The 12452-nt window shown below is 38.9% G+C and overlaps 1 protein-coding gene across 6 annotated transcripts in view; it reads left to right on the top strand.

The window, feature by feature from the left end:
- The window catches only part of nav2b (neuron navigator 2b), a 155653-nt gene that overhangs the window by 70865 nt on the left and 72336 nt on the right, over positions 1 to 12452 (top strand). For 5 of the 6 annotated variants that reach the window (XM_046849224.1, XM_046849223.1, XM_046849222.1 and 2 more), the window contains 3 exons: positions 331 to 440; positions 6355 to 6466; positions 11043 to 11309. In XM_046849224.1, coding sequence (XP_046705180.1) covers positions 331 to 440; positions 6355 to 6466; positions 11043 to 11309 — 489 coding nt within the window. Of the gene's footprint in view, positions 1 to 330; positions 441 to 2953; positions 3384 to 6354; positions 6467 to 11042; positions 11310 to 12452 lie in introns of those variants that run through there. The other variant, XM_046849225.1, reaches the window with a different exon arrangement.

The following is a 12452-nucleotide window of genomic DNA, read 5'->3' as shown; positions in this document are numbered from 1 at the left end:
CAATACAAAAATCAATAAGCAAAATGGAAATATAGTAATATTTTAAATGATTTTATAATTTGCTATTGTGTGTTAATAGTGCTTATTTAAATATTCATAGATAATACATATGATAAAACTGCAGCAAACAAAATACAGACTATATTTAATATATAATAATCTATAATATAGATTTATTAAAAGTATAGAATTATTGGAAAAATTCTTTTTTTTGTACATTCAATTATTTATTCATGCACTACTAAGAGTAAAGGTTATACCTGAAAACAGTTTTTTAGCTATTTGCTAATGAATGGCTGAATACATCTATGTGTTTCTTGTGCATGGTAGGTCTCAGACAGATGTGGATAAATCTGGCATGAGTGAAGGAGGGGAATGGAACAAGGAGAGATCAAACCTTCGCAGCAAATCCATCCACACGTCTCTGGAAAGCCTGAAAGGTACAAAACAGTTAGCTCACTTTGATCAGATATTTATGTGCAAATTTGACAGAGATCTCAAATGACAGAACCACAAAACCTGACATCAGTCAGTCGTGTAATGCTGAGCTTTTCATTATTTAGCTCAACTGAGTAAAAAATAAAGCCACGTCATGATAGACACGGTTTTGGGATCACATGCTCTTTATGTTTGCCAGATGCCCTTATTCAGAGCGACTTACTATTAAACCATATATACAAAAGTATTGAGACACCTGTTTTTTCCAGCTTTTTGTTGTTCTTCTTCAAACTGTTATCACACAGTTGGAGGCACGCAATTGTAAAGGATGTTTTTTGACGCAGTGGCATAACATTTTCACTTCATTTAAACTATGAGACCCAAAACTTTTCCAGCATGGCAATGCCTTTGTGCACAAAGCCAGCTCCATTAAGATAAACTTTACATTGGTTGGAGTGGAAGATCTTGAGTGGCCTTCTATAGAACTCTGACCTCAATCCTATTGAACACCTTTGGGATGAATGTGAATGCTGACTGCACCCCAGACCTCCTCACCTTCTTACCTACACCCTTGTGGTGGAATGAGCAAAAATCTCCACAAGCACACTCCAAAATCTAGTGGAACATCTTCCCAAAAGAGTAGAGGTTAATATAAAGGCAAATGAGGATTAAATGTGGAATGGAATGCCAAAAGAGGACATACATATCTAATGGTCAGGTGTCTACAAACTTCTTTCTATATAGTGTATCGGATTTTTTGGTCAGTTTATTAGATGGTTAAGGGTTTTGCTCAGGAGCCAACCAGTGACAGCTTGGCAGGGATTTGAACTTGTGACCTTCTGAGAAGTTTTAAAAACAGAGCTACAATTTCCTCTTAGTAATTATTGTAGCCAGGGGTTGCTGTATATTTTAGCTAAGTATGTTTAGTTAGCCTGCTAAAAGCACAATACAATAATGTTACTGGACAAGATGTAGCATTAGATAAAGAGCCACATACCTGGCTAGCTTCTTACATAACTTGTGATGGAGATTCATTCTAATGGACCAATCATAACTTGAAGATAAGGCCTAGTCTAGTCTACCCAGGAGTCTTAAAGAACGTTGAAAAGTATGGGGTAGTATAATGTAATTTGTTCATAATTTAACAAATTACAGTACATAATTTGGCAAAACAGAGCAGTTTATATAGCCATAGTGTATAAACGTAACATTATATATGTATCTGGCAGCGGGCGTGTGGATGATTGCCGGTTCATGAGTGGAGGGTGGAACCGGACATGCTTTCAGTGGAACACACTAAAGACAGAAAAAAATGCGCTCTAACACTGAGACATCTAAACTCTGTCAACCGCTGGCAGGAGTAAGGCATCTCATAAGGTGGGAGAGGCGTACATACTGGCAGCGTCCCAACGTATCCTATCGCATATACGCTGCTACTGCCATGCGACAATTAGATATTTTTACAGTTTTGTCAGATAAGTGTATTCATCGTAAGATTGAAAAATCGCAGGAACCATCGAAACATGGGCATTGACTGCCTGTATATTCACTGAATATATCACTGGATTAGTAAGCCCAGATAAATGGGGACGGTTGCGTTTGGAAGGGCATCCAGCATAAAACATGTGCCAAATCGAACATGCGGATCACAAATACGGATGATCTGCTGTGGCGACCCCGAATGGGAAAAGCCGAAAGAAAGAAAGTAATTCAGAGATAACACCATAATTTGAATGAGGTCCTCAGGAGGGGTCTAGAACAAGATTTAGCAAAAATAAGTCTTCAGTGTGCATTTTCACGAATGGGACAGAGAGCGACGTTTTGCGTCAGCACTTTTAAAAGATGCCTTCAGTTCAAGTGACCCGTCTGATCTAAATTCTCCAGAAAGAACTGGGACTTTGGTTCATTGCGTGTCCTGCATTTAGCTGAGCAAATCCCACAGCGCTGGCGTCTCACTGGACACGGAGAGAAAAGGAGCTGATCTGCATGATAAAGGCTGTAGATGTCAGGGAGTTGCCAAGGCCAATCGGCCCGTGTGTATGTGTGTGTGAACCATGAGGTCATGCGAGGTCATGTTAGAGAGAAGGAATGCACTCGCAGTTTATTCTGTATGTGCAATAATTTGACCGAAGCCAGGCGTTAATTAGAGCGAGGCATAACTTGTACTGTATATGAGGTAGTGTGTGAGTATGGGTTTGAAGGCATGGAGGTCTTTTCTCTGTCTGATAGTCTTCTGTGAGCAGAGAAAGTCACCCTGCAGGGGAAGTGTGCTGGCACGGAAAATGGAACGCCACTTAGTTTAGCTTTTCCCCCCTCTTTCCCTCTATCTATCTCTCTCTCTCTCTCTCTCTCTCTCTCTCTTTTCCATGGAGGAAAGGAAAAGGGAGGACCATCCTTGCAAAAGCCTTTTCCACCAATCCCTTGTTTTTATTAAGAAAAAAAGGCAGCAAATGTGTCAGAAAACCCATCCGTTCCTCCCGGATGGGGCATAGAAGAGTGGAGTCAGAAGACACAAGATACCACAGACAAACAATACTCACACACTGAAAAGATCACTGATCTCAAGATGGAGTCTGAAATCCACAGCCTTAGAGAACCTGATCTTAAGGAACCAGGAACTGGAGACAGCATTTCTTGGAGCCCTGCACCTCCAAGCCCACCTGGCAGTCGAGGCATGTTGGAGATCTCGATGAAAAGTATCAAGGATGAAGATCCCAAATGGAGTACCTCGGCAGGATTTAAAGAAAGTTCCTGTGCAAGTCCATCAGAGGAGAAGAACTCAAGAGAGGACGCTAAGAAACTGAACAGGGAGTGTGAGGTCATGCACACACAAGGCCACATGTATCAGCTGCATCTGAGCCAACACACAGGTGCATGGGACAGCATTGCCCGTGTTAACCAGGAGATCCTTCTGACCATGCTGGATATTTACGAGAAATACAAGAGTAAGACGTTGCTCTAATGTGTACCGCCACACAATTTGTGTGTATTTGTCTGAGAACTTGTGGTCTTATCGTCCTGAAGTTGATTTTTCACCAATTTATGTTTGTTCTTTAACCTTGTGCAGTACTTCAAATTAAAGATTTGAGATGTTAAAGCCAAAAATCTTTAAGTGTGGTCAGTGCCAGTGTCCCAGGCTAGAAAAGCAAAGCTATCAGATATCAGTTAACAGGGAAATATAAATAAAAAGAGCACCCCCCACACACACTTTATAATCCAAGCTAATAATTGTTGATAGAATGCAGATAAAGAACTAAAACATTTAGCTGATTTGCTTTGGTGGCTTTAATTCAAGTCACGTTTATATAAAGTTCTAGTACTTTATTGTTTCTGATGCAACTCGTTTCCAGTTATTGTATGTCAAATATTTTACATAGTCTCAGGCAAATGATGACAATATTTTAAACAAATTTATAATCCAAAGGTGAGTCTTCAATGTTTCTCAGTAACATGACAAAAAAGGTTGAATTAGCTGCTATAGCTAAAGTGCTAACAGGAAATTATTAGTTTTAGGAGCATTCCACAGCATTAAACATAGCTACTGTATGAACTGATTAAAAAAAGTATGATTTGTCATTCTTTAATAAATAAACACTTTTAATCATTGACAAAGTGCGTAGAAAATACGGCACACCATCCTTAGTTTTAGTTCTGAGATTTTATCACTATTAGATTAAAACTATTTTAGATATATTAGATTTAAATTCTACTTTGGTCCGGTCTTTTCTCACCAGCTTGGATGGTTTAAAACAATATAATTTTGAGATTTTGTGGTAAAAAGTATTAACCAAACTTCCACTTCCACCAAAAAAAACCCCATTTCATTTAGACAAAATGTAATCTGTCTAAAACATAACTAGCTAATGGGTTTATTTTAAATCAGCAGCAAGCAAATAATACAGCTCTTGAAATTGTATCTTTTCGAGGAAAAAAAGGCCCCAACACCAGGCCAAATATTAACATTATTGCTAGCAACCAGAGCTAAAGTGTTGCTAGTGTCAGTTAATGCTAACTAGCCAACTAGAAGCAACTAGCATGATTACAACAGCTGAAATTTAATTAGCAAATAAAACAATAACTAGCCAGCAACGAGCATAATTTATTTAAGCCACATCGTGTGCAAGAACAATAGATAATGTTAACCAGCCAGCTACAATACTAGCAGTTAGCATTACTAGCAATTATATAATACTAAGATTAGCTAGTGCTATCCACAGGTAGCTAGTTATTCTACCAACAGACAGAGTCATTTATGTAAAAGGATTAGCAAGCTAAAGTAGATTTTAATGCTGGTATAGTAGTTTCTGTTGCTATTGTGCTTTTCACAGTAATATACTTTTGTCATAATTAAATGGAAAACAATGGTTTTGCTTCTCAGAAGAAATGATTTCTCTCTATCCCTCTTCCTCTGTCAGTTCCCCTCACGCTCCACAACAACTTTCTCTAGAGATGTGAGCAGGGTGGTAGCCAAATGCTAGCATTAGCTTGGTATTCTGAATAGACTTTTGTGTTTGTGTTAGTTTGCCAGAATGTACAAGTGGCCATTTGTCTTTCCTGAACATGCTTTTCACAGCATGTGTGCCCGTGTTTGTGTGTGTACAAGTGTGTGGTCGTCTGAGTTCTTTGTGGCCTCCTCATGTTCGCCAAGCGGCTCTTAATCCCAGCAGCCAAATCCCCACTTAGCCACCAGTACACAGTGCATGTTTATTTGCAGGAGTCTGATTCGTTCAGACTGGAGCTGATCCTGTTAGCATTAGTGTATTCACGCTAAAGCACAAAGCTCTTTTAACCAATCTTGGGAGATTGACCTCATATTTTCTTATTGGTTGCATTATTAAAGTATTCACAGCGCTTCACTTTTTCCACATTTTGTTGTTACTGCTTTATTACAAAATGGATTAAATTTATTATTTTCCTCAAAATTCTACAAACAATACCCCATAATGACAACATGAAAGAAGCATGTTTGAAATCTTTGCAAACGTATTAAAAAAATAAAATAATAAAAAAAATCACGTACATAAGAATATTTTGTTGAAGCTCCTTTGGCACCAATTACAGCCTCAAGTCTTTTTGAGTATAATGCTACAAGCTTGGCACATGTATTTTTGGGAGCTTCTCCCATTCTTCTTTGCAGAACCTCTCAAGCTCCATCAGGTTGGATAGGGAGCGTCGGTGCACAGCCATTTTCCTTCAGGTGCCTTTTGGCAAACTCCAGATGTGAGGTTATTTGCCTTTTACTGAGGAGTGGCTTCCGTCTGGCCACTTTACCATACAGGCCTGATTGGTGGAGAGCTGCAGAGATGGTTGTTCTTTTGGAAGGTTCCTCTTCTCTCCAAAAAGAAACGCTCGCACTTTTTCAGAGTGACCATCAGGTTCTTGGTCACCTCCTTGACTAAGGCTCTTGTCCTGGTGGTTCTAAAATTCTTCCATTTATGGATGATGGAGACCACTGTGCTCTTTGGGACTCCCCAAGTCTGTGCCTCAATAAAATCCTGTCTCGGAGGTCTACAGACAATTCCTTGCACTTCATGGCTTGGTTTGTGCTCTGACATGCACTGTTAACTGTGGGACCTCATATAGACAGGTGTGTGCCTTTTAAGATCATGTTCATTCAACTAATTTTATCACGGGTGGACTCCAATCAGGTTGTAGAAACATCTCAAAGATGATCAGTGGAAACAGGATGCACCTGTGCTCAATTTTGAGTGTCATGGCAAAGGCTTAATACTTATGTACATGTGGATTTTTTTTGGCTTTTTACTTTTTGGATGCATTGTAGCATTGTTCTGGTTTTGCCCTGGAACCTCAAAATGTTTTGTGGATATGTTTATGGAAAATTTTTAAAATTTTTCCATCTTACAGGTTAGAAAAAAGTGAAAGGGTCTTTCAATCCCAACTGGTTTGTCTCTCCAGGTGAAGATTCTGAGAGCAAGAGACTGCGGACAGTGAAGAATATTGCTGATTTAAGACAAAACCTAGAGGAAACCATGTCCAGCCTGAGACACGTCACTCATATCAGTCACAGGTAAGGCATACACATATTCTGTTCTAATAGTGTTCAAATATTGGTTGTATATTCGGAAATAGGAAATACCACCAATAGAAGCCAACAGTTCTATTCCTGGGTCATTTCTGTCTAATTTAATTGCACAGTAATCTACATTTGAATGAAACATTTTTTGCAATGTAGATCCACACAATTGCCTCAAGATTATTTAACCCATTCTTCTGGTCCAACATTTTTTATTTATTTTCCCATTTTGTACTTTAGTTCCAATCAGCAGTTAGTTCCCAATTACTTTTTGCTGCACAAAAATGAAGGAAAAAAACTAATAACAATGGCAAGATTGTTATTGAGATTGGGTTGGAAGATATTTTTACCGCATTCATCAGAAAAAATGCAGTTAAATTAAACTTATAGTGTTAAGAAATAAGACTGCAAAACTCAGCTAGTGCTTGTGCTCTCATTTCCAGGCCTGAATTCTATAAAGTCTTGTTGCTGCAAGATTTAATCAGATCACAAAACCTGGTCAATAGCAAACCGTTCAAGTCTTTGGTGACTTGTGTATGCTCTATATGTGCTATACGATTATAAGAATGAGACTGAATATCATGGCTGTATTGTGGTGGGGTATGGGGGGGTATGGAGATGTTTCAGAGTGCAATCTTCCTGAGGTGATGATAGCAAATTACAGTAAAGCCTACTGAGGCAATGTGGAGCCAGCAATGGAAATTTGAGCTGCATATGGTTTTATTTGCAGACTGTTGTCTTTTGTCTGATGGCAAAGCTTTAGCCTAAATTCTCCTAAAGATCACCCAGATTGAACCTATTAAAACAAAGCAGCTAATAGTGTCTGTTTCATGACATTCAGGTTATTTATAATGTTTTACGGTTTATATATGATGTCTGAAATCAGCTCCCACTAGAACATTTATAAGTTCAACACGCAGCTTAAAATATCTCGGTTAAATCCACCAGAAGTCTGAGAAGACAAAAAAAGCCATTTTCAGGATTCGCTTTTGCATTATTTCAGCACAAAATCTGTCTCTTGTTTCCCCCTTTTTTTGTTGGAGCTTAAGTTGCATACCATCATTTATTACACTAAGCGTCCATTGCAGTATATGAAAGTGGTTAATTTTCTGAGGTGCTGTGGTGGTACCTTTAATGTTACCTTTACTGTATCTATAACTGTATGTATGATGTATATGTATGTCATATGTGGTGTACCCATACCTCATGGACTTTAAAATATTGTTTTATTTGTTATGGATAAGAGGTTAAAGATTTTCTTCCATTTTTTAAGTCCATTTGACCAATTCCAGGCCACTAGTCAGCTGTCCCGGTCTTAATCCCCAGCAACTAAATGAAAAGATGGGAATGATGATGGGAATTTGGGCTGAATTTGAGCTCACAATCTCCACCCATAGAGTGAACGCTTCAACTCAGGGGTTTTTAAGTTGACTTGGCAACCATAGGGATGACACTTCCTGGTACTGGCAATTGCTTGGACACCTATAAAGGGCCAGGTCAATGTTATTTTCTTTTCTGCTTGATAATAGGATTCAATAAAATATTTGACTCTATTTGTAAAGGGATTTCTAATAAAAACAATAGTTGGTCATGTAAATAGTTGTTGTTCTGACACGTTTATGCTAATTTAACACAGGTTTACACACTCTTGGCATCCGGACAGTATAGAATGGTAGCCATGTTGGTTCAGTATTTACTCCAAATAAGTCTGCAGCCTTCCCTGCTCCAAAAAAACCCCAAACCATTAATCTTCCACCTCCAATTTTTGACTATGGAGGTGAGGCAGTCTGCTAACATTTATTTCTCCTGTTCACTCTCTTAAATAGTTTCTTCTATTGGAGACAAAAATGTCTAATTTGAACTCCTCTGTCCTCAGAACTGTCTTCCAGTCATTCACTGTCCAATTATTATGTGTTGTGTTGCAAAAACAATAAAAGACTAGGTGTTTCCAATATAAGGATGTCTATCATTGTTTTAAAAAGTATATTACATATTAAAATCCCTGCTGGTAAATTGTGTGGCGTAAGTTTACAGCAGTGTTCCCTTTGGCCTTAAGGGCTCATCTATCATCAAACTTTAAACAAGCTCCGTTAAAGTCGTTAAAATGGTGATGGGAATTTCCCCAAAGGGTAACAGCACTTTAACAAGAGCATAATTACAAAATAAAATTGCAAGAGAGCCAACAGCTCACTAGACTATCGTAGTGTTTCTCAAAGCAGTCCAAGGGTGACACAAGTTCAACACAATCTTAGCTCAGGGTACCGTTTTTGCAGTTTTAAAACCTACAGTAAATAAAAAAAAATGACTGCATCAATGAAATCTGTGGTTTATTTGTATTTATTGTCATTAATACTTTTAATAATAACATATAATTGCATCTTTAGTGAGCAGTAGTTCAGCAGCTTCTCCCTGTCATGTTGCCTAATAGGTAAGGGACAATTAAGAGGTTTAGCTCAGCAGGAATATAGCTAACTTTAGGTACGAGATCAACTTTCTCTTCATCTAATGATTGTGTTTTCTTCTCGTAATGTAACAGCACTGGATATTTTCTCATCTGGATATGAAGTGTTATGCTTCAGTGCCTTTAAATTTCTCAAGGCAATGTCTACAATATAGATGTATACCAGACATGTAAGAGAAATGTGGTGTTTTCCTACATTTAGCTTTAGTTGCCCAGTTTTAGTATATGTGTGTCCGTTGTAACTTTTCTACAATTGTAGCCTCAAGGTTTGTTGTACTGTGAATTTTGAGGAACTTTTCTGGTTACTGTGGTTCTAAAGAGTAGTTATTTGAGTAAGCTAGCATATTTTTATCCGCCTGAACCAGTCTATACATTCTCCCCTCACAAGTCATTTTGCCCTCAAACTTGCTGCTGACTTGATGTTTGTGTTTGTTTTTCGCACTATTCATCTTGAGATCATTCTTTTGAAAATGACTCGATCCAGTCAACTTTAATAAAATACAGTTGATTCTATTTCAAAGTAAGGTCATTTTAGCTTTATCTGCATCTTTTAACTTTAGTTACTATAGAATATGTAATACAGTAGCATTAAAAAAGTTTTAGGCAAGAGTTACCATATTTTCCGGACTATAAGCCGCTACTTTTTTCCCACGCTTTGAACCCCGCGGCTTAAACAATGAAGCGGCTAATTTATGGATTTTTTCCTGGGTTTTTCCCGGTTTCACAAACTTCAAGCCAAAAAACTGAGCCCCATAACATTAGACCAATGAAATTGCCGAACGGGTTCAGCTGAACCAATGAAACTCTTTATATCAAATTAGATCGCTCCCACTGAATCGGGCTGCACCACATCATAAATATGGATGATGTTCCTCTGACGTTTGAACTGCCGCTCACTCGGACTGTCTACAGGAAATGCGAATCATTCGTCACGCTGAAAACAACGGGGCATGAAAAAACACACTTCACCTGTGTTCTGAGCTGCACGGCATCGGGAGAAAAGCCTCACCGATAGTGGTTTTCAAACGCACGACGATGCCAAAAGAAAAACTCTCGAGAGAAATTGTTGTGAAAGGAAGGAGGAAGACCGTGAACAATGACTTTCTTGGTAGGCTACTGTTTAGATACAAGCCGTGTAACAGACACTGTCTTTCGTTAAAGCCTGTGTAAAGTTCATTAGTTTTAGTGTAGACAGGCTTATAGACAGGTTCGGTGTATTTATGTTCAAAATAAAAATCTTTGTTAAATTCAGTGGGTGTGGCTTATATTTGTGTGCGCTTAATAGTCCGGAAATTACGGTAACTCTAAGCACTTTGCATCATTAAATTAAAAAAGCTGCTTTGAGACAAAGTCCATTGTGAAAAGTGATATAGAAAAAAACTTGACTTCACTTCACTTCACTTGACTGATTAAACGTATTTGGCTGATGATGGAGTTGGGTAGGTCATTCCACCAAGAGGGTAAGGTGAAATTTACATGTGGTACCCTACGTAGTCATGTTTTCAACTCATCCAACTGTTTATTTCCCTCTAGTGGAAGTTTGGTAGAAGTTTGGCCGATCTATGACTTCAACAGGGCAGCAATAAAACGGCTTTTTCTTACAAGATCACAGCAAAACCAGAAGAATACGCTCCATTGTAGCATTCGTGAGAACCGTTCCATCATGAGTTTGTCTCTAAATTTGCCCAGGGAGGGGAGTTGCCGTGATTGACATTGAGAGCTGTTTCAAAGATGGACCGGGTGGTTTTTTTTCTTCGTTTCTACTGTAGCGAGCTTGATGCATGTCTTGGGTCTTTGGAGGCATGAAATCGGCTGGTGAACCCCCTGTCGTTTGCAAACTCCCGAATTAAAAGCAAGCTCTTGATTCTCAAGTCAATTAAAAGAAGGAAACTGAAGCCCTGGCCTGGTGGGGTGCTCATTTAGGCCAGGAAACACTGTCATTGCCTTTTGGGGTTTTGTTTCTTGCTTTCTTTATGTCTCACTCTGTCACAGCAAATCCCTGTGGTTTACATGAAAGCTGATTGGCTTTATATATATGTGTGTGTGTGTGTGTGTGTGTGTGTGTGTGTGTGTGTGTGTGTGTGTGTGCCACCCCTGCCTCCCCTTCAGTACCCTGCAGACGACTTTTGATGCCTGTATAACCACAGAGATCAGCACCAAGGGCTCACTCGGCCTCACGCCCTGCCCTGTCTCGGCTTCTCCATGGCGACAGAGTGCATCCAGCCCGCGTCTACAGGCAGGCGACGCCCCCTCGTTAGATAGCGGATATAGCAACACGGGGGTGATGTTGGAGGGCATGACAACAGACAGTGCAGGTTACGTGAGCGATGGCGACATCCTGGGAAAGAGTGTCAGAATGGACAGCGCCACCAGCGGGTGAGTGCACACAAGTGCCTTTAAACTGATTGTATGAGTGTGAATTGTGTATGAAAAACATTATAAATTATAATAATCGGAAAAATAAGAAATGAATACAGCAGAATAGCTGTATTACTGATGACAGTGCAAGTCATGGCCCAAATGTCTTTTGGAGATCATGCAGTGGGAAAAAGATGGTTCTGGTTCTCTTTTGCTATTGTCACTTCTGGATTTTCTTTTATGGATCTAAATCTGAAACATATTTGGTGCATGCTGTGTAGACCTGATCTTCACCATGAACCATATTTTCTTTTTGAACATCCTATTCCAGTAAAAACCTCCACTCTCCTCTTCTGCAAAGTCTTTCCACTCAATTTTGGAGCATGGCTGTGAGGATCTGCCCATAATCTGCCTTAAGAGCATTTGTAAGATTAGGCAGTGAGAAGGTCTGGGGTGCAGTCAATGTTTCAGTTCATCTCAAAGACATTCAGTAGGGTTGAGGTCAGAGAGGTGTGCACTGACCTAAACTAAACCAGAGGGAATTTCGGCTTTTTTAATGCTTCTACGTAATGAGGCTTTTTTTAAACAATACTATGGCAACGTTTTTTTTTGTGTGGGGGCAGCACTTGTGGTGGTGGTTGCCAGGTTTCCACAAACCTTTGCCCATATATTGTGCCTCTAGTTTCTGTAAAGTAAAAATGTTCAAAACTCTTCTACAAAGAAAATTGTATAAATTAAAGTAATTAATTTTTTTTATACTCTAAAACATGCTTGAAAGAGCAGTGTGGCTTAAATATTAATATTAAATATTTATGTAAATATAAAATTTCTCCAATGTATTTTATTGTACAAGGAAAAATCTAGTTGTATTAACATGGCAATAATAATATAAATTATTTAAATACATCAATAGATTACATTTTACCCTTGGAATATAGTTGTGAGAGTGAAGGCATGGATGGATGGATGGTGGACAAATAGTCGAATGGAGGGATGAATGAATGGATGGGTGGATAGATGGACAACTGATTGGATGGATGGATGGATGGATGGATGGATGGATGGATGGTGAACAAATATACAAATGGATGGATGGAGGGACAGATGAGCAGAGGGATGGGGCAGACAGATAAATGGACTGATGGCTGGCCAAATAGTTGA

Source organism: Silurus meridionalis, chromosome 5 (assembly GCF_014805685.1).
Source record: "Silurus meridionalis isolate SWU-2019-XX chromosome 5, ASM1480568v1, whole genome shotgun sequence".
Lineage (NCBI taxonomy): Eukaryota > Metazoa > Chordata > Actinopteri > Siluriformes > Siluridae > Silurus > Silurus meridionalis.
Note: the sequence above shows the minus strand (reverse complement) of the source record. Positions and strands in the feature narration are given on the sequence as shown.